This window comes from Symphodus melops (genome assembly GCF_947650265.1).
Source record: "Symphodus melops genome assembly, chromosome: 5".
Classification (NCBI taxonomy): Eukaryota; Metazoa; Chordata; class Actinopteri; order Labriformes; family Labridae; genus Symphodus; species Symphodus melops.
In genome coordinates, this window is record NC_136695.1 from 547,368 (window position 1) to 575,139 (window position 27,772).

Genomic DNA, 27,772 nt, shown 5'->3' on the forward strand with positions numbered 1-27,772 from the left:
GTTCACAGTGTTCAGGTGTGTTTACAGTGTTCAGGTGTGTTCACAGTGTTCAGGTGTGCTCACAGTGTTCAGATGTGTTCACAGTGTTCAGGTGTGTTCACAGTGTTCAGATGTGTTCACAGTGTTCAGGTGTGTTCACAGTGTTCAGGTGTGTTCACAGTGTTAAGGTGTACTCACCGTGTTCAGGTGTGTTTACAGTGTTCAGGTGTGTTCACCGTGTTCAGGTGTGTTTACAGTGTTCAGGTGTGTTCACAGTGTTCAGGTGCGTTCACAGTGTTCAGGTGTGTTCACAGTGTTCAGATGTGTTCACAGTGTTCAGGTGTGTTCAGTGTTCAGGTGTGTTCACAGTGTTCAGGTGTACTCACCGTGTTCAGGTGTGTTTACAGTGTTCAGGTGTGTTCACAGTGTTAAGGTGTACTCACCGTGTTCAGGTGTGTTCACAGTGTTCAGGTGTGTTTACAGTGTTCAGGTGTGTTTACAGTGTTCAGGTGTGTTCTTAGTGTTCAGGTGTGTTTACAGTGTTCAGGTGTGTTCTTAGTGTTCAGGTGTGTTTACAGTGTTCAGGTGAGTTCACAGTGTTCAGGTGTGTTTACAGTGTTCGGGTGTGTTTACAGTGTTCGGGTGTGTTTACAGTGTTCGGGTGTGTTTAGTGTTCAGGTGTGTTTACAGTGTTCGGGTGTGTTTAGTGTTCAGGTGTGTTTACAGTGTTCAGGTGTACTCAGTGTTCGGGTGTACTCAGTGTTCAGGTGTACTCAGTGTTCAGGTGTACTCAGTGTTCGGGTGTACTCAGTGTTCGGGTGTACTCAGTGTTCGGGTGTGTTCACAGTGTTCAGGTGTGTTTACAGTGTTCAGGTGTGTTCACAGTGTTCAGGTGTACTCAGTGTTCAGGTGTGTTCACAGTGTTCAGGTGTTCAGTGTTCAGGTGTACTCAGTGTTCAGGTGTACTCACAGTGTTCAGGTGTACTCAGTGTTCAGGTGTACTCACAGTGTTCAGGTGTGCTCACAGTGTTCAGGTGTACTCAGTGTTCAGGTGTACTCAGTGTTCAGGTGTACTCACAGTGTTCAGGTGTACTCACAGTGTTCAGGTGTACTCAGTGTTCAGGTGTACTCAGTGTTCAGGTGTACTCACAGTGTTCAGGTGTGTTCAGTGTTCAGGTGTACTCAGTGTTCAGGTGTACTCACAGTGTTCAGGTGTACTCACAGTGTTCAGGTGTGTTCAGTGTTCAGGTGTACTCAGTGTTCAGGTGTACTCAGTGTTCAGGTGTACTCAGTGTTCAGGTGTACTCACAGTGTTCAGGTGTACTCACAGTGTTCAGGTGTGTTCAGTGTTCAGGTGTACTCACAGTGTTCAGGTGTGTTCAGTGTTCAGGTGTACTCACAGTGTTCAGGTGTACTCACAGTGTTCAGGTGTGTTCAGTGTTCAGGTGTACTCACAGTGTTCAGGTGTGTTCAGTGTTCAGGTGTACTCACAGTGTTCAGGTGTTCAGTGTATACATGAATAAAGAGCTCTCACAGACGGAGCAGCTCATTGAGCCTCAAACATGAAGAAAAGAATCAAAAGAAGAGACTGCTGTGTTCTCATCAAAGTTTTATTTTGAAGAAACTGCAGATTTACAATATAGACTCTTTCAGTATAAAAGCATTAAATATAATAATAAAAATGTTGACAGACACAAATCAGAGCATAAACAGGACATGATGTCATGAAGAGCAGGAAATAAGTCTTTGGCAGATAATCAAAGAAAATAAATAATTAAAGCCTTTGAAGGAGCATTCCCACAGAAACAGACAGGAACAGGAAATAAGTCAGGACAGAACAGGTGCAGGAGGAGGGCCTTTCTGTTTCTGCCCCGCCCCCTTCTCTCTGACAGGGATAGACTCCTGCAGTGAGGTGCATGTGTGAACAGCCACACTCATTCAGAGAGTATGGAGGGAGGAAGGCCTCAGGGTGTGTTTAAACATCATCACCATGGCAACAGAAAGAGACAGACCGGTCAGTGATGTGTCATGACGAGTATTTAGTGACACTGAGACGGACCGAGGACAGAGGGACTCCACAGAGACGAATGTGACTGAAGGCGCGGTGACACTGTCCGTCCGTTCGGACCAGTGTGAGCGCTGCGTCCTGCGCTCAGGCTCGGTTCACTTCAGGAACACAACGCTAAGAGCCTTCATGATGGAGACGTCCAGAGTTTCACCGATCTGACTAACAGGACTCAGATAGAGTCTCCTGTTCTCCGTGTTGTTCTCTCATGTGATCCTTTCTGATTTTTTTTCTCTTCAGTCCGTCTGTGTGTAAAGTGAGCATGCTTCATATGAACATTAATCATGTGCTGTATGACCATGTACTCAGGCATGGCGTGGCGTCCGGCACTGTAGGGATGACAGAAGTGTGACGGCGCTCTGAGATCCAGGTGAGTGACTGTGTTTGCCCCGGGTTTTACCTGACAGGCAGCATCAGTTATTTTTATACAACACCTGAGAGGAAGCTGCAGCACACCTGGTGTCCGAAGAGGAAGGACTTCCTGTGAAGGTTGTGGTGACGAGGACATCATGGAAAGTCATGAAAACAGGGGGAGGGGTTTGTTTCTTTAATGATTTAAAAACAATGAAATGTTTTTTTGTGAATTGAACCTGCACTCTGAAATTGTGAACCCTGGTTTCTATGGAAACACAAATGAATGTGGTGCTGTGATTGGCTGATTGTTTGCACTGTTTCCAAAGTGACCAATGATTTTCACACCTGTGTGAGGGCAGACGGAGTGGGCGGAGCTTATGAATCCATTAAGTTGTTTTATTCTGAAATGAGTTTAGTAGTCCTCTGCTCCTACAGGGTCAGAGTGTGTGTTCCCGCGGCGGTAGTGTGTGTAGCACCTGGTCGAGCAGCTGCAGCGCTCGGTGCAGGTGAACCTCCAGCCAGCAGGGGGTGTCCTTGATGCTCTGACGCGGGTAATCACAGCCCCATCCTTTAACGAAGCTCAGACGGATGATACACAACCTGCGCAGGTCATCCACTCCGAGACCTGCAGTCGAGCACACACCTGCAGAGACAGGAAGTGACAAATACGTCACCAAGGTCATCTTCAGATACTCCCTGAATGAACTGACAAAGAGACAGACAGGTGACACACAGACAGGTAACACACAGACAGGTGATATACAGACAGGTGACACACAGACAGGTGACACACAGACAGGTAACACACAGACAGGTGACACACAGACAGGTGATATACAGACAGGTGACACACAGACAGGTGACACACAGACAGGTGACATACAGACAGGTGACATACAGACAGGTGACATACAGACAGGTAACACACAGACAGGTGACACACAGACAGGTGATATACAGACAGGTGACACACAGACAGGTGATATACAGACAGGTGACATACAGACAGGTGATATACAGACAGGTGACACACAGACAGGTGACACACAGACAGGTAACACACACACAGGTGATATACAGACAGGTGATATACAGACAGGTGACACACACACAGGTGACATACAGACAGGTAACACACACACAGGTGATATACAGACAGGTGACATACAGACAGGTGACACACAGACAGGTGACACACAGACAGGTAACACACACACAGGTGATATACAGACAGGTGATATACAGACAGGTGACACACACACAGGTGACATACAGACAGGTGATATACAGACAGGTGATATACAGACAGGTGACACACACACAGGTGATATACAGACAGGTGACACACAGACAGGTGACACACAGACAGGTGACACACAGACAGGTGACACACAGACAGGTGACATACAGACAGGTGATATACAGACAGGTGATATACAGACAGGTGACACACACACAGGTGACACACAGACAGGTGACATACAGACAGGTGACACACAGACAGGTGACATACAGACAGGTGATATACAGACAGGTGATATACAGACAGGTGACACACAGACAGGTGACATACAGACAGGTGACATACAGACAGGTGATATACAGACAGGTGATATACAGACAGGTGACACACAGACAGGTGACACACAGACAGGTGACATACAGACAGGTGATATACAGACAGGTGATATACAGACAGGTGATATACACACAGGTGACATACAGACAGGTGATATACAGACAGGTGACACACAGACAGGTGACATACAGACAGGTAACACACACACAGGTGACACACACACAGGTGACACACAGACAGGTGACATACAGACAGGTGATATACAGACAGGTGATATACAGACAGGTGACACACACACAGGTGACACACAGACAGGTGACACACAGACAGGTAACACACACACAGGTGACATACAGACAGGTGATATACAGACAGGTGACACACACACAGGTGACATACAGACAGGTGACACACACACAGGTGACATACAGACAGGTGACATACAGACAGGTGATACTCACTGAGAGCAGGTGCAATCCCACCCACACTGTTCGGCCCCGGAATTGCACCGACAACCGCTGCCGCCTGAGTCACAACAGCTGCCTGAGCTGCTGCTGCCTGCTGCTGCATCTGTCTGTGACACTGCCGCAGATCAAACACCTACACAGACAGAGAGACAGGTGAGAGAGACACAGGTGTGAGAAAGACAGGTTAGAGAGGTGAGAGAGAGACAGGTGTGAGAGAGAGACAGGTGAGAGGGACAGGTGAGAGAAAGACAGGTGGGAGAGAGGTGAGAGAGAGACAGGTGTGAGAGGTGAGAGAGAGACAGGTGTGAGAGAGAGACAGGTGAGAGGGACAGGTGAGAGAAAGACAGGTGGGAGAGAGGTGAGAGAGAGACAGGTGTGAGAGGTGAGAGAGAGACAGGTGAGAGAGACAGGTGTGAGAGGTGAGAGAGACAGGTGTGAGAGGTGAGAGAGAGACAGGTGAGAGAGACAGGTGTGAGAGGTGAGAGAGAGACAGGTGTGAGAGACAGGCGAGAGAGAGAGAGACAGCTGAGAGAGAGACAGGTGAGAAAGAGAGAGACAGCTAAGAGAGAGACAGGTGTGAGAGAGACAGGTGAGAAAGAGAGAGACAGCTGAGAGAGAGACAGGTGAGAAAGAGAGAGACAGCTGAGAGAGAGACAGGTGTGAGAGAGGTGAGAGAGAGACAGGTGAGAGAGAGACAGGTGTGAGAGAGGTGAGAGAGAGACAGGTGAGAGAGACAGGTGTGAGAGGTGAGAGAGAGACAGGTGAAAGGGACAGGTGTGAGAGGTGAGAGAGAGACAGGTGAGAGGGACAGGTGAGAGAGAGACAGGTGGGAGAGAGAGATCAGGACACACATTTGTGGATCTGTGTACATGTTTAATAATAGCTCTGTGTAAAGAGTTAGCAAGTTATATCTGTCAGAGTTTCCTGGAGCTGTAGTTATTTAAGACGTTCTGATCAGATAATCAGACTGGAGAGGAAACACTGGAACAAACACTGCACAGGACATGGAAAGATCTCGGGATCCCCTGAAGAGGACCTCTGGTCAAGTCATCAGTGCATCCAGAATAAACATCCTCATATTCAAGAACCATCCATCCATCCATCTTCAGTCGCGGGGCAGCAGTCTAAGCAGAGACACCCAGACTTCCCTCACCCCAGACACCTCCTCCAGCTCTTCCGGTGGGACCCCGAGGCGTTCCCAAGCAAGCCGAGAGACATAGTCTCTCCAGCGTGTCCTGGGTCAACCCCGAGGTCTCCTCCCGGAGGGACATGCCCGGAACACCTCCCCGGAACACCTCCCTAAGGAGGTGTTCCGGGGAGGTGTTCCGGGCTCCCCACCATGTTTACTGGAAACCATCCAGAGTCCTCTGTGCTGCGTCAGATGGACAACCTTCAACGATTTCTAACTGGGATCCAGTTAGAAATTCTGGACCAGATGCCCGAACCACCTCAACTGACTCCTCTCGATGTAGAGGAGTAACGGCTCTACTCCGAGCTCCTCCCTGGTGACCGAGCTCCTCACCCTATCTCTAAGGGAGCGCCCAGCCACCCTACGGAGGAAGCCCATTTCAGCCGCTTGTATCCGAGATCTCGTTCTTTCGGTCATGACCCAAAGCTCATGACCACAGGTGAGGGTAGGAACGAAGATCGACCGGTAAATCGAGAGCTTCGCCTTTCAGGTTCTTCACCACGACGGACCGATACAGCGACCGCATGACTGCAGACGCCGCACCGATCCGTCTGTCACTCGTGAACAAGACCCCGAGATACTTGAACTCCTTCACCTGAGGCAAGGACCCCCCACCGACCCGGAGAGGGCAAGCCACCTTTTTCCAGTCGAGAACCATGGCCTCAGATTTAGAGGTACTGATCCTCATCCCAGCTGACTCACACTCACCAGAGAACCGCCCCAGTGCGTGCTGAAGGTCCAGATTTGATGGAGCCAACAAGACCACATCATCTACAAAAAGCAGAGATGAGATCCTGGGGTCCCCAAAACGGACCCACTCCGAACCCTGGCTGCACCGAGAAATTCTGTCCATAAAAGTTATAAACAGAACCGGTGACAAAGGGCAGCCCTGCCGGAGGCCAACGCGCACCTGGAACAGGTCCAACTTACTGCCGGCAATGCGAACCATACTCCTGCTCCGGTCGTACAAGGACCGGACCGCCCTTAGCACAGGGCCCCGAACCCCTACTCTCAAAAGTCACACAGTTAAACACCTTCTACAGATCCACAAGTACATGATCGTACATGTGGACTGGTTGGGCGAACTCCCATGAACCCTCGAGCACCCGCTGGAGAGTGTAGAGCTGGTCCAGTGTTCCCCGGCCAGGACGAAAACCGCATTAACGGCCGGATCCTCCTCTCCAGCACCCTGGAATAGACTTTCCCAGGGAGGCTGAGGAGTGTGATTCCCGGTAGTTGGAATGCTCCCTCCGGTCCCCCTTCTTGAAAAGAGGGACCACCACCACCCCGCTCTGCCAGTCCAGAGGCACTGTCCCCGACCTCTACGCGATGTTACAGGGACGTGTCAACCATGACAGCCCCTGCACATCCAGAGACTTAAGATACTCAGGGCGAATCTCGTCCCCCCTCGGTGCCTTTCCACCGAGGATCTTGCCAACCACCTTGGTGACTTCGGTTTGGGTGACGGACGAGTCTACCTCTGAGACCTCAGCCTGTGTTTCCACAGTGGAAGTCGTCACGGTGGGAAGTATTCCTTCCACCACCTCACTACATCCCCAGTTGAGGTCAGCAGCTCCAAACCCCCACTGTAAACAGTGTTGGTGAAGCACTGCTTCCTCCTCCTGAGACGACAGAGTCTCCTCAAGGTCCTCCTCCATGGCCTCCCCGAACTCCTCCCAGACCCTCACTACAAGTTTGGGCCTGCAGAGTCTGACCAGGTGGTGATCAGCTAACAGCTCAGCCCCTCTCTTCACCCGAGTGTCCGAGACACACAGCCAGAGGTCAGATGACATGACCACAAAGTCTATCATCAACCTCCGAGTCCTGGTGCCACGTGCACTTATGGACATCCCTGTGCTCGAACATGGTGGACAAACTGTGACTGGCACAGAAGTCCTATAACAGAACACCGCTCTGGTTCAGATCAGGGAGGCCGTTCATCCCAATCACCCCACTCCAGATCTCACTGTCGCTGCCCACGCGAGCGTTGAAGTAGAACAATGGAGTCCCCAGTCGGAGCACTGTCCAGCACCCCTCCTAGGGACTCCAAGAAGGCCAGGTACTCCGAACTACTGTTCAGTCCGTAGGCCGAGACAACCGTGTCCCCTACCCGAAGGCGTAAGGTCGCAACCCTCTCGTTCACCGGGGTAAACTCCAACACCTCCAACACACGTCCTCATTACATGAGGGACTTTCTTCACTATCATTGTAATCCAGTAAAATATGTCGGAGCTGCTCACAAATCTGAATGAGACCACATACTACGCAGAAAGTATGTGGCGGCAGTAGCTCAGTCTGTAGGGACTTGGGTTGGGAACCGGAGGGTCGCCAGTTCAAGTCCCGGCACGGACCAAGTCCGGAAACTGGTCTGGTAGCTGGAGAGGTGCCAGTCCATTTCCTGAGCACTGCCGAGGTGCCCCTGAGCAAGGCACCGAATCCCAAAAAACTGCTCTGGAGCGCTCTCTGTGGGCAGCCCCCTCACTCTGAGACCTCTCCATTAATGCATGTCACTAGAACCCTGTGTGTATGTTCATTAGACAGAGTGAAAACCGAATTTCCCCTCGTGGGATTAATAAAGTATATTAAAAAGAAAAAAAGAAAAAAGAAACGAATTTAGTTTGAAGACTTGAATTCTTTACATTTCCGTTTTGTGTTATTCTGTCAGGCTCTGTCCGTAAACAGAAACAAACTACAGAGTGTTCCTTCTCTTCACCGTGTGAGACCAGCTCATTAAATCACACCTGAATAAAAGATTGTACAGCTTTGTTTGAAACACAGCGCAGTGTCATCTGCATACTGACTCACCTTGATATAAGCTCCGGGGTAGATCTTATGAACTCCATCTCCCGGCGCTCGACCTGCCTCACGGTCCAGGTAGAAACTCTGCACAAACACTGAATGGTCGCTGAGGCAACGCATCCAGATGTCCCCCTCCCCCCGACATTCGAGCTGAACCCCCCGACCAATGTGGAGCCTGCAGGAAAATAACATGCAGAAGAAGATGGAGGGACTTGAAGATAGACTGAGAGATAAAGAACAGACCGGTCGGACTGCTGACCTGGCACGGTGGCTGGTGGCGGTGCGATGGACGTTGCTCAGCTGTCCCAAACAGAATCTGTCTCCTCCTGAAGGATCCACATAACCATCCACCATCACCTGAGGACAGCTGGATGGGACCTTAAACATCTCTCCCACCTGAACGTCCAACTCAAAGTATGAGATGGAGCACCAGAACTCTGGACCTGAGAGACAGACGTGACAGTGTGAGACAATCCACCAGAGTCAATGTCAATGTCCATTTTATTTATATAGCACATTTAAAACAGCGAGTAGCCAACCAAAGTACTTTACAGTGAAAGACAAAGATACCGTAAATTCCGGACTATAAGCCGCTACTTTTTTCTCACACTTCGAGCACTGCGGCTTCTACTCCGGTGCGGCTAATGCATGGATTTTTTATGGGGGACAATGAGCTTCTGCCGCAAAAACATTTGACTTCGTCACGTCGGATCTTAATATCAGTCATTTTGCGCTTCATGCACGCACCCTCATCATGGAAAACACACGGAGAAATACATATGATGTAGCTTTCAAGTTAAAGGCGATCGACCTGGCTGTCAAAGAAGCTAACAGAGCTGCTGCACGTTAAGATGACACTGACAGCGACAACAGAGACTGAGGAAGTGAGTAATGAAGTCATTCTGAGGCAGTGAATGGATGGACTTTTTCTTGTGAAATATATTACGGTCATCTTTTTCATCAGCCGTGTTACAGACACCGTCGGCTAGGCTTCGTATTGTAACGGTTCATGTTGTAAAGTCAGTAGTTGATAATGTGTTCATAATTCCGATTATGTGGAGAGTCAGTGAATGCACCAGCGAGAACGTGTTGAGTGGCAGTATGAGAGAACGCTGGGGGAGAGAGTTGGATTGTTACGGCAGGTTATGTGTTGTTCTCTGCTGTAAACGGCGTGGTCACGGCCGACAGTGATCGCGTTATTAAAAGTTATTATTTGAACGCTCTCGTCGTCCTTTAACGTCCGTACGGACGCTACAGTATTTGCGGATGTTACCGGTAGCCTACGTCTGTGTAAATAGCTCTTGTTATAGCGTGGACACCTGCGGCTTATAATCAAGTGCGGCTTATATATGTACAAATACATTTATTTACTTATTTTTAGCCGGTGCGGCTTATATCCAGGTGCGCTCAATAGTACGGAATTTACGGTACTTACAAAGAACCCTAGCATTAACCCCCCCCCCCCGAACAGCAAAAACAATAGGCACAACAATAAAACCCAATAAAAGTGACTTATACGCTGCTAAAAGCCAAAGAAAACAGGTGTGTTTTAAAAGTTGCGAGGCAGGAGGAGGAGCTTGTTTGGGGCGGTGTGGTACCTGGGTGGTTGGAGACTGGTTGTGGATAGGGAGCAGTGCTGTGATGTTGGGACCCTGCAGGACAAACACTGAGACTCAGCCAGATGTAAAAACAGAACAGTTTGTTCAACGTCACATGATGTCATACAGAAGTGAGTGTTGGGGGCGTGGTGATGTTGGGGGTGATGTAATGGCTGATGCTGGTGGCTCCGCCCATTCTGATGAGGTCCTGCTGGGCTGTAGGAGGCGGGGCCATTACCTGGCCAGGTGGCTGCAGAAAGATAAAAACACACCTTCAGCTTTATGTTCACTTATTTAACTGCACCCAGGATCCCCACCATGTTTACTGGAAACCATCCAGAGTCCTGAAAAGTGAGACGTCACCTCTGTGCTGCGTCAGATGGACAACCTTCAACCATTTCTAACTGGGATCCAGTAACATCACATTTAACTGGACAATTATCAGCCAACTCAACAAAATTCATAACGAGTTCTTACACAATCGACCCAAACAGCAGACGCTTTTTAGTTTGGTTTTTTATACATTCGCTAAATGAAGTGAACGACCCCGCCTGTGCCCAGCCTCTGTGCCTGTCCGCCTGCTGATCTGTCCTGGAAGGGGCCGAGCTGGCTGACATCTCTGGTGGCTAAAACATTCAGTACCTCGTGCAACCATTGAAAAGGTGGAACTATCCCTTTAAAAAGTTAGAGATATTAGGCTTATTAGTCGATCTGTCTGATAACTTGCAAACATGTTCAGGCTGAAACACTCTCTCTGTTCCTGCCTCTTCTGACTGAACCCTTCCTGCTGCTCTGATTAGCTCAGGTGTGCACGGCTCAGGTTCTGTACCAGTTCTGGGGGGGCTGCTGTACTCGGGGCTCAGCGGGTGAGGGGAGGTGGGTGTCGGCGGATGAGGAGGCTGGGGGGTGTGAGGGGGGGAGGCATGGCCTCCTTGGTTCTGAGGCAGGGCGATCTGAAGTGGACCAGAGCCATTGCTCCTGGCTCCTCCCCCGGCCCCTCCCCCTGCTCTGCTGCAGCCTGAGGCGCCCCCTGCTGGTAGAGCTGCAGCCTGCATGGAGCTGCTTCCTGCAGAACAAACAGCATAAAGACATGAAGACGCAGACGTAACAGAGACATGCAGTCAAACTGCACGTGTAGCTGACCTGGGGGAGAGAGAGGCATGCTGGGATACATGGTGACAGGGCGGGGCTGGTTGTAGGGGTCAGTGTGGGGGGGCAGGTCCATCTGAAGACAGTCCTGCATGTACTCCTCTTTAATCACAGTCTGAGGACCTGAAGGAAGACAGACACAGACCAGGTAACAGGTGTGTGTGTGTCTCTGAGTGTGTGTGTGTGTGTGTGTGTGTGTGTGTGTGTGTTACCTGCAGACGGGGGGGCTGCCACCCTCTCGTAGTGGTAGGGGTTCACACACACGCTGTCATACTTGAGGTCGAAGGCAAACTGACAGAACTTGACGTGTTTGAGTTCGTTCTTATGAAGGTCGGGCCAACGCCACAGACGAGCGTAGATCACATGAGGGAAACCTTTACGCCCTGCTACCTGTGAGCACAGAGAGACAGACAGGTGAGAGACAGACAGGTGAGAGAGAGAGAGAGAGACAGACAGGTGAGAGAGAGACAGGAGAGAGAGACAGGTGAGAGACAGACAGGTGAGAGACAGACAGGAGAGAGAGACAGGTGAGAGACAGACAGGTGAGAGAGACAGGTGAGAGACAGACAGGTGAGAGAGAGAGACAGGTGAGAGACAGACAGGAGAGAGGAAGACAGGTGAGAGAGACAGACAGGTGAGAGACAGACAGGTGAGAGAGACAGGTGAGAGGCAGACAGGTGAGAGAGACAGGTGAGAGGCAGACAGGTGAGAGACAGACAGGTGAGAGACAGACAGGTGAGAGGCAGACAGGTGAGAGAGAGAGAGAGAGACAGACAGACAGGTGAGAGACAGACAGGTGAGAGACAGACAGGTGAGAGGCAGACAGGTGAGAGAGAGAGAGAGAGACAGACAGACAGGTGAGAGACAGACAGGTGAGAGACAGACAGGTGAGAGGCAGACAGGTGAGAGACAGAGAGACAGACAGGTGAGAGACAGACAGGTGAGAGAGAGAGAGAGAGAGAGACAGACAGACAGGTGAGAGACAGACAGGTGAGAGGAAGACAGGTGAGTGAGAGAGAGAGAGACAGGTGTGAGACAGACAGGTGAGAGAGAGAGAGAGACAGGTGAGAGACAGACAGACAGGTGAGAGACAGACAGGTGAGAGAGAGAGAGAGACAGACAGGTGAGAGAGAGACAGGTGAGAGAGACAGACAGGTGAGAGAGAGAGAGAGACAGACAGACAGGTGAGAGACAGACAGGTGAGAGGAAGACAGGTGAGAGGCAGACAGGTGAGAGACAGACAGACAGGTGAGAGACAGGCAGGTGAGAGACAGACAGGTGAGAGAGAGAGAGACAGACAGACAGGTGAGAGACAGGCAGACAGGTGAGAGACAGACAGACAGGTGAGAGACAGACAGGTGAGAGACAGGCAGACAGGTGAGAGACAGACAGACAGGTGAGAGACAGGCAGACAGGTGAGAGACAGAGAGACAGACAGGTGAGAGACAGACAGACAGACAGGTGAGAGACAGACAGGTGAGAGACAGAGAGACAGACAGGTGAGAGACAGGCAGACAGGTGAGAGACAGACAGACAGGTGAGAGACAGACAGGTGAGAGGCAGACAGGTGAGAGACAGAGAGACAGACAGGTGAGAGACAGACAGGTGAGAGAGAGAGAGAGAGAGACAGACAGACAGGTGAGAGACAGACAGGTGAGAGGAAGACAGGTGAGTGAGAGAGAGAGAGACAGGTGTGAGACAGACAGGTGAGAGAGAGAGAGAGACAGGTGAGAGACAGACAGGTGAGAGACAGACAGACAGGTGAGAGACAGACAGGTGAGAGACAGACAGGTGAGAGAGAGAGAGACAGGTGAGAGACAGACAGGTGAGAGAGAGAGAGAGACAGACAGGTGAGAGAGAGAGAGAGAGGCAGACAGGTGAGAGACAGAGAGACAGACAGGTGAGAGACAGAGAGACAGACAGGTGAGAGACAGACAGGTGAGAGACGGAGAGACAGACAGGTGAGAGAGAGACAGGTGAGAGAGAGACAGACAGGTGAGAGAGAGAGAGAGCGAGAGAGAGAGACAGACAGACAGGTGAGAGAGAGAGAGAGAGAGACAGGTGAGAGACAGACAGGTGAGAGAGAGACAGACAGGTGAGAGAGAGAGAGAGACAGACAGGTGAGAGGCAGACAGGTGAGAGGCAGACAGGTGAGAGACAGACAGGTGAGAGACGGAGAGACAGACAGGTGAGAGAGAGACAGAGAGACAGGTGAGAGACAGACAGGTGAGAGAGAGAGAGCGAGAGAGAGAGAGACAGACAGACAGGTGAGAGAGAGAGAGCGAGAGAGAGAGAGACAGACAGACAGGTGAGAGAGAGAGAGACAGACAGGTGAGAGACAGACAGGTGAGAGAGAGAGAGCGAGAGAGAGAGAGACAGACAGACAGGTGAGAGAGAGAGAGACAGACAGGTGAGAGACAGACAGGTGAGAGAGAGAGAGCGAGAGAGAGAGAGACAGACAGACAGGTGAGAGAGAGAGAGACAGACAGGTGAGAGAGAGAGAGAGAGAGACAGGTGAGAGACAGACAGGTGTGTGAGAGAGAGAGAGACAGGTGAGAGACAGAGAGAGAGACAGGTGAGAGAGAGAGAGAGACAGGTGAGAGACAGACAGGTGTGTGTGAGAGAGAGAGAGAGAAAGAGAGAGAGAGAGACAGGTGAGAGACAGACAGGTGAGAGAGAGAGACAGACAGGTGAGAGACAGACAGGTGAGAGACAGACAGGTGAGAGACGGAGAGACAGACAGGTGAGAGAGAGACAGGTGAGACAGAGAGAGAGCGAGAGAGAGAGAGACAGACAGACAGGTGAGAGAGAGAGAGAGAGAGACAGACAGGTGAGAGAGAGAGAGAGAGAGACAGACAGGTGAGAGAGAGAGAGAGACAGGTGAGAGACAGACAGGTGTGTGTGAGAGAGAGAGAGAGAAAGAGAGAGAGAGAGACAGGTGAGAGACAGACAGGTGAGAGAGAGAGACAGACAGGTGAGAGACAGACAGGTGAGAGACAGACAGGTGAGAGACGGAGAGACAGACAGGTGAGAGAGAGACAGGTGAGACAGAGAGAGAGCGAGAGAGAGAGAGACAGACAGACAGGTGTGAGAGAGAGAGAGAGAGAGAGACAGACAGGTGAGAGAGAGAGAGAGAGAGACAGACAGGTGAGAGAGAGAGAGACAGGTGAGAGAGAGAGAGAGAGAGACAGACAGGTGAGAGGCAGACAGGTGAGAGACAGAGAGACAGACAGGTGAGAGACAGACAGGTGAGAGACAGACAGGTGAGAGACGGAGAGACAGACAGGTGAGAGAGAGACAGGTGAGAGAGAGAGAGAGAGACAGACAGGTGAGAGACAGACAGGTGAGAGACAGACAGGTGAGAGACGGAGAGACAGACAGGTGAGAGAGAGACAGGTGAGAGAGAGAGAGAGAGACAGACAGGTGAGAGACAGACAGGTGAGAGAGAGAGAGAGACAGACAGACAGGTGAGAGAGAGAGAGAGAGAGAGACAGACAGGTGAGAGACAGACAGGTGAGTGAGAGAGAGACAGGTGAGTGAGAGAGAGACAGGTGAGAGAGAGAGAGAGAGAGAGACAGGTGAGAGAGAGAGACAGGTCAGAAATGGATTTTAAATAAACTCAGCAGGAGGTTACCATGGAAACAATGTGAATGTGTGTGAACACCAGGTGATGCAGGGGAGCTCGCCAAACCACGACCATGACATCATGTCTGACCTCGTGTGTGTGTGTGAAGAGAGAGAGAGTGTGTAGTGTGAGCATGGGTGAAGGGCAAGGATAACCCAGACATAACACACACACACACACACACACACACACACACACACACACACACACACACACACACACACACACACTGTACTTAAAGTCAGGGTTGATCCTCCTCTGCTGGTTGAAACTGTCAGGGTGCGTTCACACCTGAGCCCTTTGGACCACTTCAAATCAGGGCTCTCGGTTCGCTGTAGGTGAGAACGCAGTCCAGACCAAACCATGTGAGTAAACCAAAACACAATGCATTGTGGGTTGAATATGACCATCTGAAGCGTGGCTTTACAGGGAGCACAGAGGGAGGAGGCGTGGCTACAGAGGGGGCAACGATAGGGGCGTGGCTTTACAGGGAGCACAGAGGGGGCAAAGATAGGGGCGTGGCTTTACAGGGAGCACAGAGGGAGGGGGTGTGGCCACAGAGGGAGCGAAGATAGGGGCGTGGCTTTACAGGGAGCACAGGGGGAGGGGGTGTGGCTACAGAGGGAGCAAAGATAGGGGCGTGGCTTTACAGGGAGCACAGAGGGAGGGGGGTGGCCACAGAGGGGGCAAAGATAGGGGCGTGGCTTTACAGGGAGCACAGAGGGAGGGGGTGTGGCTACAGAGGGAGCGAAGATAGGGGCGTGGCTTTACAGGGAGCACAGGGGGAGGGGGCGTGGCCACAGAGGGGGCAAAGCTAGGGGCGTGGCTTTACAGGGAGCACAGAGGTAGGGGGCGTGGCTACAGAGGGGGCAAAGATAGGGGCGTGGTTTTACAGGGAGCACAGATGGAGGGGGTGTGGCTACAGAGGGAGCAAAGATAGGGGCGTGAACTCATATTTCTCCCCAGAGGGAGGGGGCGTGGCTTTACAGGGAGCACAGAGGGAGGGGGCGTGGCTTTACAGGGAGCACAGGGGGAGGGGGCGTGGCTTTACAGGGAGCACAGAGGGAGGGGGTTGCAGACGGAGCACTGAGAGAATGCTACTTTAAAATCATACTAGTTTTAGAAAATGACCAACCCTGCCTTTAAAGCAAACATCTCTGTGTGTGTGTGTGTGTTAGACTGTGTCTTAGTGTGTGTGTGTGTGTGTTAGACTGTGTCTTAGTGTGTGTGTGTGTGTGTTAGACTGTGTCTTCGTGTGTGTGTGTGTGTGTTAGACTGTGTCTTAGTGTGTGTGTGTGTGTGTTAGACTGTGTCTTAGTGTGTGTGTGTGTTAGATTGTGTGTTAGATTGTGTGTTAGATTGTGTGTATAAGACGGTGTGTGTGTATTAGTGTGTGTATAAAACGGTGTGTGTCTGTCACACTGTGTGTGTTAGAGTGTGTGTGTTAGAGTGTGTATAAGACGGTGTGTGTGTTAGTGTGTGTGTGTGTTAGATTGTGTGTATAAGACGGTGTGTGTGTGTCACACTGTGTGTCACACTGTGTGTGTTAGAGTGTGTATAAGACGGTGTGTGTGTGTCACACTGTGTGTGTTAGAGTGTGTATAAGACGGTGTGTGTGTGTCACACTGTGTGTCACACTGTGTGTGTTAGAGTGTGTATAAGACGGTGTGTGTGTTAGAGTGTGTATAAGACGGTGTGTGTGTTAGAGTGTGTATAAGACGGTGTGTGTGTGTCACACTGTGTGTGTTAGAGTGTGTATAAGACGGTGTGTGTGTTAGTGTGTGTGTGTGTTAGATTGTGTGTATAAGACGGTGTGTGTGTGTCACACTGTGTGTCACACTGTGTGTGTTAGAGTGTGTATAAGACGGTGTGTGTGTTAGAGTGTGTATAAGACGGTGTGTGTGTGTCACACTGTGTGTGTTAGAGTGTGTATAAGACGGTGTGTGTGTTAGTGTGTGTATAAGACGGTGTGTGTGTGTGTCACACTGTGTGTGTTAGAGTGTGTGTGTATTCAGCATAACGTCTTACTGACATGTCCACGTGGACATAGAAACAAAGTTCAGACCTGATCTCACTCTGTTTCTGTTTTACAGTGTAGAAACTCTGCGGTGTTCACAAACTCCAGACATGTACACATTCCCTCCTGTCTGTGAACACACACACACACACACACACACACAGTCTGGCTTAAGTTAACCCAGCCCCTTTCCTGTGTTTCAGACACAACAAGCAGCCTACCCTTCTCCCTCCTCCTCCTCCTCCTCCTCCTCGTCCTGCAGGATGGGATCTGTTTCTTTAGCTTGTTACAGTCTGGATATGTGAAGGTTCTTCAGAAGGTTCTGGAAGTGTTAAAAACACTTTGTTGTTCTTGATGAGGATTCAGGGTTTCTGTTGGGCTGTGACCCCTGGTGGAGGTCAAAGGTTACATCAGGAGGATGTGTTTATTAAATAGAAATATGAGTTCAGATTAGCTGACTTTCTCAAGTTAGAGAAAAGATTCTTATTGGCTGTTCTGCTCTCTGTCAGCAGGTTAGCACAGTGTAGCTAACGTTAGCAGTGTTAGCACCTCCAGGCTGTGTGTCCACATGTCTGAGCTGAACATGCTCACACATCACTACAGTCTCAGTTTAACCTGATACAGCCCACATACAACTCTTTACTCCATGTTACTCCATATCACTGTTACTCTGTTACTCCATGTTGCTCTATGTTACTCCATATCACTGTTACTCTATGTTACTCCATATCTCTGTTACTCCATGTTACTCTATGTTACTCCATATCACTGTTACTCCATGTTACTCCATATCACTGTTACTCTGTTACTCCATGTTACTCCATGTTACTCCATATCACTGTTACTCTGTTACTCCATGTTACTCCATATCACTGTTACTCTGTTACTCCATGTTACTCCATATCACTGTTACTCTATGTTACTCCATATCTCTGTTACTCCATGTCACTCTATGTTATTCCATATCACTGTTACTCTGTTACTCTATGTTACTCCATATCACTGTTACTCCGTGTCACCCCATGTTACTCTATGTCACCCCATGTTACTTCATGTTACTCTATGTCACCCCATGTTACTCCATGTTACTCTATGTCACCCCATGTTACTCCATGTTACTCTGTCACCCCATGTTACTCCATGTTACTCTGTTACTCCATGTTACTCTATGTCACCCCATGTTACTCCATGTTACTCTGTCACCCCATGTTACTCCATGTTACTCCATGTTACTCTATGTCACCCCATGTTACTCTGTTACTCAATGTTACTCTATGTCCCCCATGTCACTCTGTTACTCCATGTTACTCTATGTCGCCCCATGTTACTCTATGTCGGCCCATGTTACTCCATGTTACTCTATGTCACCCCATGTTACTCCATGTCACCCCATGTTACTCCATGTTACTCTATGTCACCCCATGTTACTCTGTTACTCCATGTTACTCTATGTCCCCCATGTCACTCCATGTTACTCCATGTTACTCAATGTCCCCCCATGTTACTCCATGTCACTCTGTTACTCCATGTTACTCTGTCGCCCCATGTTACTTTGTTACTCCATGTTACTCTGTCACCCCATGTTACTCCATGTCACTCTGTTACTCCATGTTACTTATGTCACCCCATGTTACTCTATGTCACTCCATGTCACTCTGTTACTCTATGTTACTCCATGTCACTCTGTTACTCTATGTTACTCCATGTTACTCTGTCACCCTATGTTACCCCATGTTACTGCATGTCACTCTGTTACTCTATGTTACCGCATGTTACTCTGTCACTCCATGTTACTATATGTTACCCCATGTTACTCTATGTTACTCTGTTACCCTGTTACTCCATATCACTCCATGTCACTCTGCTACTGTTATTCCATGTCGCTCTATGTTACTCTGCTACCCTGTTATTCCATATCACTCCATGCCACTCTGCTACTCTGTTATTCCATGTTACTCTGCTACTCTGTTACTCCATGTCAGTCTGCTACTGTTACTCCATATCACTCCATGTTACTCTGCTACTCTGTTACTCCATGTCAGTCTGCTACTGTTACTCCATATCACTCCATGTTACTCTGCTACTCTGTTACTCCATATCACTCCATGCCACTCTGCTACTCTGTTATTCCATGTTACTCTGCTACTGTTACTCCATATCACTCCATGTTACTCTGCTACTCTGTTACTCCATGTCACTCCATGTTACTCTATGTTATAGATGTGAAACTGACAATAGCTGAGCTGCTTTACATCTCATAGCAGGCCCACCTAGTGGTGTGTGACTATATTACAGTTGACATTACTGCACAGACCAGTATGACACTAAGTCAGGTTCATGAGTCCTTGAAAAAGTTTCGGGTGTGTGTGAGGAGGGTCAAGTGTTGATACAAGAGCTTCTGATGATGGCATCTGATCACTGAGACACCCAGAGTCTGATAATTACTGAGACACACCCTGCTGCTCACACACACACACACACACACACACACACACACACACACACACACACACACACACACACACACACACACACACACACACACACACACACTTCCATTTGTGATGGACTGCGTTGAAACTGAGTTTCTACATTTCCTGCAGGTAAACCGTCCCAGGTGAAGTCCAGTCCTGTGGTTCTGGTTCTAAACTAAGCTGGTGTGTCTGCAGCACTCGGGTTCATACCTGCAGCCGTCCATCTAGCGTCCTCTGGATGGTCACACACTTGCTTGGGTGGACGCCATTGGTGGTGACGGCGGTGATGAGCGAGTCCAGCTCGTCCTTCTTCTCTTTCAGCTTCTTGACCAGGCTCTCGATGGCCCGCTTGGCAAAGCCTTCATTCTCGGCGCCCTGGCGGTGACACATGAGACTGTGGACGATGCTGAGGCAGGCGTCCGAGCTGCTGCTGGGGGGCGGAGCCAGCACTGACATGCTCACCTAGAGAGAAAATCACAACATGCATTTATTTTGATGATACTTTCACTTTAACTTTCAAGTCAAACGATGTCATCATTTGTTGGGTGCGCCACCTGCTGGACAAACTGGGTTTCTGCATGAGCTGCAGACATGTTTCTTTTTTAACTGCAGGCTAGAAGATGGTCAACATGATGCAGAAGTGTCTCTTCTAACATCCAGCAGGGGGCGACTCCCCTAATAGCTTGATTCTATAGAAGTCTATGATCAAATGTTCACCATTAAGGAGATGACTGTTTATTGGAGAAGCTCCTCCCACTTGTCCAAATATGGTCACTTCAGGTTCTACAAATGAAGATTGTGATGATGTTCATTTTGTAAACTGGTCACGTAAAGAGTTAAAGAGAACCGACGGAGGGGGAGGAGTTAGAGGACAGGGGTCTCTATAACACCTGTGACAGGTCACCTGACAATGACTACAGGTCACCTGACAATGACTACAGGTCACCTGACAATGACTACAGGTCACATGGAAATCTATCTGCAGACACGTTTTTCATCTGTGATGATTTTAAGACAAATCAAAGATATTGATACCATGGCAAGTTAACAGGAAGTCCTGGACGTTGGATAGCTTGTTGTTTTAGTTTCAGGCACATCCTGCTCACTGTCTGATTTGCTGCTGTAATACAGGTGTGTAGGATATGATGCTCACCTGTCTCAGAAGATGATTAAATATGAGACTGATGTTTTACAAACATGCACAATCAGAGGGTATTAAAGGTTTGTGACATCACACACACACACACACACACACACAAAGATGATCTGTAATCACAATTCTTCAACTGTAAATAAGTTCATGTCAGATCTCCATGTTTACGTGTCAATGATGTTATGTCATCAAACAATCACTGATCGATCACACAACATACATACACACACACACACACACACACACACACACACACACACACACACACACACACACACTTGCGGCAGCATCAACAGTTGTCAGGTATAAAATGATCCGGACACAGCGGGAGGTGTCAGCGGGACTCACCGGGTCTCTGCGCTCCTGGCTCGGCTGTGATCCGCTGCCTGTGACGGTGAGTGTGTGTGAGTGTGTGTGTCCTCCGTCTGATCCAGACTGTCTGTCTGCACACTCACTGAGAGTCAGCCCGGGGGGGGGAGGAGGGGGGGGGGCTGTGTCATGCTCACCAGACAGCCAGACATAACAGGAAGTCAGGCCACTTCAGGAGCAGCTCAGAAATATGACACTCTTCTGGTGATAGAAACGGTGATCAGCTGTTTGTGCCTCTTTAGCAGATGCCAGTGTGAACTATAATCCTATCAACATGTTGCTTTCTGACTTCACATAAACCTCCATCAAAAACAAAGAGTGGGTTTTATAGGTTAGACATGATGGGCTGTCTGTAAAGCACTAAGTCATCTTTAACAGACTTGGAGGCACAGATTAGTTATCAGTTCCTTCAGCTCATATTTTCACCCTTTTACAAGAAGCTGTGCAATATGATGCTTTTTGCATCACATGAAGAAAACTTCCAGGCAAAGAAAAACACATTACGACCATGTTTCTAATGATACACAGCTTCATGTCAATGGCTGAAGGATCCCTTTAAATCAATCCTGTATTTAGACGCTGAGAGCCCAGTAGTCATATTCTTCTTCTGGTATTTTACTGCTGCAACACTTGAATGTCCCCATTGGGGATCAAAAAAGGATTTTTATTGCATAAAAACTAAACTAAAACCAAACATGTCCAGATAATACAAACTAAACTAAACTAACCAATATAACAACTAGTTGGTATTGTACATTTAAAACCTAAACAAAGATCACTTTGACACCGCTGTCACTCAATACTCATAACAGGTTTACTTCTGATGGAGGATTATGTCTGACAGAAAACACCCAGAAGAGGCCGAGGTGACAAACAAGGAGAAGCCGCACTGGGTGGAAGCGTGGAGACGACAGCAGCAGGCTCGACTGAAACTGAGTGAAACCTCCAAACAGCCAATCAGAGAGATCACCGCCTACCGACGCCAATTCAAAATGTCAAATCAGCCAAGAAATGGCAGACTAGGGCCGCTGCCACAACTGAACAGTCTAAGTTGTTTTTACAAACCCATTTATTTTATTTTATCTCTCGTTGAGTGTTTTATTCAACAGCAGTGTCCACCAAACGTTTACTATTGTTTAGTGTTTTAACTTATTTTAAGTTTATTATAATGTTTAGATGAAATGTATTTCACTAAACTTCATGAACAGCACCCTTGTCCTCCATGACTGTTAGAAATGTGGTTTATGAATAAAGTTGACTTGATGTGACTTTAAACCTCCTGACAAACATGGCGCCCACCTGTCAATCAGCTCAGCTACACGCCTTATTATGAATAACTCTGATCCTTCATCCAATTAAAACTGCTGAGTCATCAAAACATTCCCCCCGTACAGTGTGTGTGGATGGAGACATGAGCTAATCACACCTGTTTGGTTTTTTGAAGCAGGCTGTAAACATGTTCATGTCTGCTGTAAAAACAGGCTGTTTGAATGGGTGTGTATGTGACTTCCTGTGCTGCTGCAGCCAGCCTCTAGTGGACACTCCAGGAACTGCAGCCAGCCTCTAGTGGACACTCCAGGAACTGCAGCCAGCCTCTAGTGGACACTCCAGGAACTGCAGCCAGCCTCTAGTGGACCCTCCAGGAACTGCAGCCAGCCTCTAGTGGACACTCCAGGAACTGCAGCCAGCCTCTAGTGGACCCTCCAGGAACTGCAGCCAGCCTCTAGTGGACACTCCAGGTACTGCAGCCAGCCTCTAGTGGACACTCCAGGTACTGCAGCCAGCCTCTAGTGGACACTCCAGGAACTGCAGCCATCCTCTAGTGGACACTCCAGGTACTGCAGGATGTTACGCTTTAACTTCTCAACATCAGAGGTTAATGCTTTGAGCTAATCCAGTCTATAATAATATTATAACAATCTATAATAAATCCTTAAACTGGAACTAATTAGCCTGTAGTTTACACACAGTATTATACTACATTACAAGCCTACTACAGTTATAAATAACATTGTGTTGAAGATTCTAGAACAAGATGTTCAAACTTTGTATTAATTTGAACTTGTTTGTTGGCTTCAGTTTGCTACTTCTTTGTGACTTTATAAACGCTTTTAACTTATTTGTGTTTAAAGTTTAAAACGACTTGCACACACCTGTACAGGTAAGCTAATGAGGAGGAGGATGAGCTAGCTTACTAAGCTAGTTGTGGATAGTTGAGTTACTTAGCGTGGAATCTAAATGTGTGTTTGACAGGTGAAATAGCTCAGGTGTCTGCTGTGAACAGGTGAATCCACACGACACGACAGTAAAGGTAAACCGTGTTTCTCACAGTACAAGTTTCAGCTAATACGTTGCTAGCTAAAGCTAATGCTAGCTAAAGCTAATGCTAGCTCGGCTTTAACGAATCTTGCTACCCATGGAGATCTGTGACCGGAAACAGGGAGCGTTAGCTAATTTAAGGGTATTTATTAATCACGAATTGCTTCCTCTAAGATCTGTAATTAAAGAATAGCTTAATTAAAGAATATACAATTACAAACTGCATTAGTAGATGTGTTTTAAAGTGATTTCGTACTGAGGGACCTTTATACTCTAATAACATTGTTAGCCTCGGTGCTAGCAGCGGTTTGTCCTTTCCCGACACGGTAGCAGATCTCGACGTAACACCGCGTTTTACGAGCGCGCTCGCGGTTCTTCCCCTTTAAGATCTCACGCGACGTTTCACGGCTCACCTGCACCGTGCAGACATTTCATCCAGGTGAGTGTGTCCGGGATGAATCTTTGTGAGCTGCTAAATTAGCCACATAGAAGTTTTAATTGCGTCTTTAAATGAAATGTTTAACGTTCATGTTTAAGAAAGGGAACACCTGCTGCTGAAGTGGATCAATAGATGGACTTTTATTTTTTGTCCTTCACTTCATGTTTCATTCTTTGATTTATGTTCATGGTGTTGAAGTCACAGTGGTGTGTGTGTGTTTGTGTTGCCGGCAGGTGAACAGGGTTTGGTGTCTTCCAGGAGAGAATGAATCACACCATGGATTCATCCAGACTGCACTCCTTGTTCCTGAGAAGCACCACAGCAGTGTCTCTCAACGAGCGGTGAGACACACAGTCCACATGTCCATCATGAGACATCAGTCTACTTTAATTACCTGTTTGTCTCCATGTCCACTGAAGTCTGTGTCCTATCAACCAGTTCATCACAAGATAGCAAAGTTAAATTGCATTTAGTGTTGTCATGACAACAGCATTTTAAACCTCATTATCAGTGAGTGTGTTGACATGGACTTGAGTATCCCGGTTATGATCATATTCTGGATATGATGTTTACATGCTCCCAGAGAAACCTGGTTATTGATATCCCTGTATACATGATCAATAATAGTATCCTGGTTTCTGATTACTGCATCTCATCTGTGCAGGCGCACATCATGTTTATTTTTTACAACACAGCAGACACTTAGAAATATAACAGACATGTAAACACACTTCAGTTTATCCCTTTATGAATCCAAAATAAACTAGATAGATAGATAGATACTTTATTGATCCCGAGGGAAATTCAAAACTAAAAGGAAACTAAAAGTCCCAAACAAACGTAAAATGATCTGTGAAAGTTTTTAGTCCACAGAAGAAGCAGGAAGCCGTTTGCTCCTCTAAAACAAACTCAGTCCGTCCACAGAGTAAATACAAATCAATCCAACAAATGATCACTGATATATCAGAATAAACAGGAAGTGATCTCAGCAGGACGCGTGCCGGATCGATTAAATCCCAGCTTCAATGATATTTCATGTTTTATTAGTGAAACATCAAAGTGATTCCTCTCTCCACAATCAGACGCTCTCATTGGCTCCGTCATGTTTGTTGTATGTCACATGGCTGAGTCTGTGCAGGTGTTATCAGCTGTCAGAACCCGGGGTCAGGTGTGTACATGCTGCAGGATCCCGGTTCTATCACAGTTCTCCAGGTAGCAGAACCAGGTTTCTCAGAAACCAGGATACTGATGTTTACAAACACAAAAACAGTTAAAACCCCGATCAGAACCAGGATACTGATGTTTACAAACACAAACACAAAAACAGTTAAAACCCCGATCAGAACCAGGATCCTCAGGTCCATGTAAACACACTCAATGTGGTAAAATATCCCGACATGTTTGTTTATATAGAAATCTTCAACTCCAACATGGTCTGATTGAGTTTTTAATCGACCAGCTCCTGCACGCCGTCGTGTTTCGCCAGGTTCACCTCATGATGCGTGCAGGTGTCTGTGTGTTATGTACAGACAGGCTGGACGTCGGTACCTGGTGAAGTACATGAGTCACAGCCTGCAGGTTTGGGTCAGTCCAGCCTCCATGCCTTTAAAAACGTGCAAACTGCGCTCGGACACACAGCAGTGCAGCTCACCGTGGTGCGTTTAAGACACAAAGGGAGCGTTGAGTAAATCAGCCCGTGGACTACACCGGTGTATTCAGACCAGGCAGCTCTGTGGACTTTATAAAGAGGAACCATCTCGAGGGAGTTCTCTGAGAACTAGACCACGGTAGCTGCTCTGAAGTGGGAGGTTCCTCTAAATGAGACACTTCAGAGTTCCTGCCGTTCAGACTCAGTGAGACAGGGAGGATTCCAACTGTTCCTGAAGCTGTGAAAAGTGTGTCGGGTCTGAAGAGGTGACCTGCAGCGATGAGCCTCAGCACTCGATGGACCAGGTTCAGTCTGTCTCTGTCGGCTGAGAGCTGGACGGTTAAACCTTCTGTCCCTGACGGACCCACATTCATTCTGGATTTCTGCTGTGTCATGTAAAGTCTGTTTCTGATGATGCAACTCGTCCCTGCAGCTTCTCTCAGGTTCTGACGGAGCAGCTGACCCCGTCCACGACGCTGAACTTTGACCCCGTCATGCTGCAGCAGGCGGGACGTGGTGATGCTCCACAGGTGGTCCTGCTGCTGAAGGGGGGGCAGCCCACACCTGTCCACCTGCAGGTAAGTCACAGAGCTGTGGACCAATGAGAACTGCAGACCCCTCTCACCACTGTAAGGTAATAACCCCCCCCCCCCCATGCAGACGGGGGGTTCTTCAGTGAGGAGGAGGAGGAGCGTATGGACGCGACTCTGCTGGCAGCCGTTGAGGAGGCGAGTCTCCACCTGCAGACCTCGAGGTTTCTGGAGCTTCAGGAACAAATACAGATGGAGAGCCAGGTTCACCTTCAGGAGTGAGTTAAAAACCTGCTGCCTCCCTTGACCCTTGACCCCTGACCCCAACAGTGAGTTGTAACCTGTGTGTTACCTGTGCAGGTGGAGGGGACCTGCGCAGTCGCCTCGGGAAGCGTCGCCTCCCGGGGAACAGAATCCTCAAGAAACAGACGGCAGGTCAGTTAAAGAGCTTCACATCGAACTTGTGATTCTTGTTCATGTTAAACTGTTACCATGGCAACAGACATAGAAGTCTGTTGTGCTGTAAGAACTAAAACACATGGAAGCACATGTCCACCAGCACACGTCACACTGAAGACTCTTTAAGATCAGATGGTCTCAGCTGGTCTAGCCTGGACCCCCCCACAGAGACCAGGCTGTGGACGCCACCTCAGGCTGTATAAAACGTGTTTTGAAGGAGTCTCACAGAGCACATTCAGGACCCACTGAAAACGACTCCGTGAACCACTTCAGGGTCCCGACCCACCGGTTGAGAACCACTATTTATGCTGCATTCAGGTGCTGCTCAGATGGTCCGAGTTTCCGTCCTCAGTGTGTCCATGTGATGTCAGTTCGAGGGTCAGGGTGGTACAGCGTGTTGAGTGTATCGCCCTCCATGTGATAACCAAAATGGCGTTGAGTTGTTGCTCTGACTCGAGCAGACGTTCATGTTTCCACTCGGTCGTGTTTTTTCTGTCCGTGTGACATCACATGAACGCAGCGTTTAACAAACTGTAGTAGTGAACATTCTCAACACACACCTGTCCTGTCCTGCAGCTCCAACGCAGCGCGGCATGCACCTGCACAGGGGCGGAGCCAACAACACCAGAGGGCGGGGCTGGAACAGAGACGCTGTTCCAACCAGGAAGCAGCTGGACGCTGAGCTGGACGATTATATGTCTCTGTCAAAGAGACGACTCGACCAGCAGCTGGATGAATACATGTCCATGACCAAGACTCGGCTGGACGCTCAGCTGGACGAGTACATGGCCATGGCCGGAAGCACTGACCTCACCTGGGACTGAGGGGGCGGGGACCCGCTGACCTCACCTGGGACTGAGGGGGCGGGACCCGTTGACCTCACCTGGGACTGAGGGGGTGGGGACCCACTGACCTCACCTGGGACTGAGGGGATCGGGACCCGTTGACCTCACCTGGGACTGAGGGGATCGGGACCCGTTGACCTCACCTGGGACTGAGGGGATCGGGACCCGTTGACCTCACCTGGGACTGAGGGGGCGGGGACCCACTGACCTCACCTGGGACTGAGGGGGTGGGGACCCACTGACCTCACCTGGGACTGAGGGGGTGGGGACCCACTGACCTCACCTGGGACTGAGGGGGCGGGGACAGGTGTGGATGTTTCATGGTTTGATTTGGCTGTTGAAGCTCGTTATTAGTTCATGTATAAAAACAGGTGTGACAGGTCAGTGATGTCACAGGTGTTAGAGCAGGTGTATCAGTGTGATTGATCTCAGGTAATCATTTAATCCTTAAAGGAAACAGGAAGTTGTTTATATAAATGTTTCTGTAGTTTTTGGTTGTCATCCCTTTAAGTGCTCTGACCCTCTGAATGTTTGTAAAAGAAAAAAAACTGTTTTAATTAAAGATTTTTCTGTTTGAAGTTTTTATTTTTATTCCAAAAGAACAATAACTGCCCCTAGTGTTTAACATGAGTACTGCAGTCTAAACTCTAATCATCACAGAGAGCTGTCCCCTAGTGTTTAAAATGTGTACTGCAGTCTAAACTCTAATCATCAC

The 27,772-nt window shown here is 48.8% G+C and overlaps 2 protein-coding genes and 2 long non-coding RNA genes across 13 annotated transcripts; 3 read left to right on the plus strand and 1 right to left on the minus strand.

Annotated features, from left to right (window-relative positions):
• Positions 1–1,573: 1,573 nt before the first annotated feature.
• LOC306823597 (mothers against decapentaplegic homolog 4-like) lies at positions 1,574–21,216 on the minus strand. Its single transcript, XM_079343222.1, is given in 12 exon segments — positions 1,574–3,041; positions 4,439–4,577; positions 8,439–8,607; positions 8,692–8,875; positions 10,031–10,084; positions 10,158–10,280; positions 10,860–11,096; positions 11,174–11,302; positions 11,392–11,569; positions 19,506–19,757; positions 20,797–20,951; positions 20,954–21,216. Coding segments are annotated over 12 exon segments (1,842 nt in total). The 5' UTR covers positions 20,970–21,216; the 3' UTR covers positions 1,574–2,835.
• On the plus strand, positions 5,775–10,538 carry LOC306823617. The gene is made up of 2 exons (XR_013779031.1): positions 5,775–5,820; positions 10,410–10,538. It is a non-coding gene; the product is annotated as an uncharacterized lncRNA (long non-coding RNA).
• LOC306823616 lies at positions 7,909–8,242 on the plus strand. Its single transcript, XR_013779030.1, has 2 exons — positions 7,909–8,139; positions 8,175–8,242. It is a non-coding gene; the product is annotated as an uncharacterized lncRNA (long non-coding RNA).
• Positions 21,217–22,786: 1,570 nt separating the features above from the next.
• Positions 22,787–27,084, plus strand: LOC306823610 (uncharacterized protein). Of its 10 annotated transcripts, none has more exons than XM_079343273.1 (7): positions 22,787–22,978; positions 23,071–23,128; positions 23,834–23,916; positions 25,657–25,801; positions 25,884–26,031; positions 26,114–26,188; positions 26,789–27,084. In XM_079343273.1, the coding sequence occupies exons 3-7, from the start codon at positions 23,840–23,842 to the stop codon at positions 27,034–27,036; spliced, it is 693 nt and encodes a 230-aa protein (XP_079199399.1). In that variant the 5' UTR covers positions 22,787–22,978; positions 23,071–23,128; positions 23,834–23,839; the 3' UTR covers positions 27,037–27,084. The 10 variants fall into 10 exon arrangements, with proteins under 10 accessions (XP_079199399.1, XP_079199396.1, XP_079199395.1 ...); XM_079343269.1 differs by having other exon boundaries at positions 22,792–22,978; positions 23,071–23,135; positions 23,809–23,916; XM_079343271.1 differs by having other exon boundaries at positions 22,792–22,978; positions 23,809–23,916.
• Positions 27,085–27,772: the final 688 nt, after the last annotated feature.

Excerpts from the sequence above, each read along its gene's own strand:
- LOC306823610 (XM_079343273.1), top strand. The coding sequence starts at position 23,840 with ATGAATCACACCATGGATTCATCCAGACTGCACTCCTTGTTCCTGAGA. Across the intron at positions 25,802-25,883 it reads CCACACCTGTCCACCTGCAG|ACGGGGGGTTCTTCAGTGAG; the intron begins GTAAGTCACAGA and ends CCCCCCATGCAG. Across the intron at positions 26,032-26,113 it reads AGCCAGGTTCACCTTCAGGA|GTGGAGGGGACCTGCGCAGT; the intron begins GTGAGTTAAAAA and ends TTACCTGTGCAG.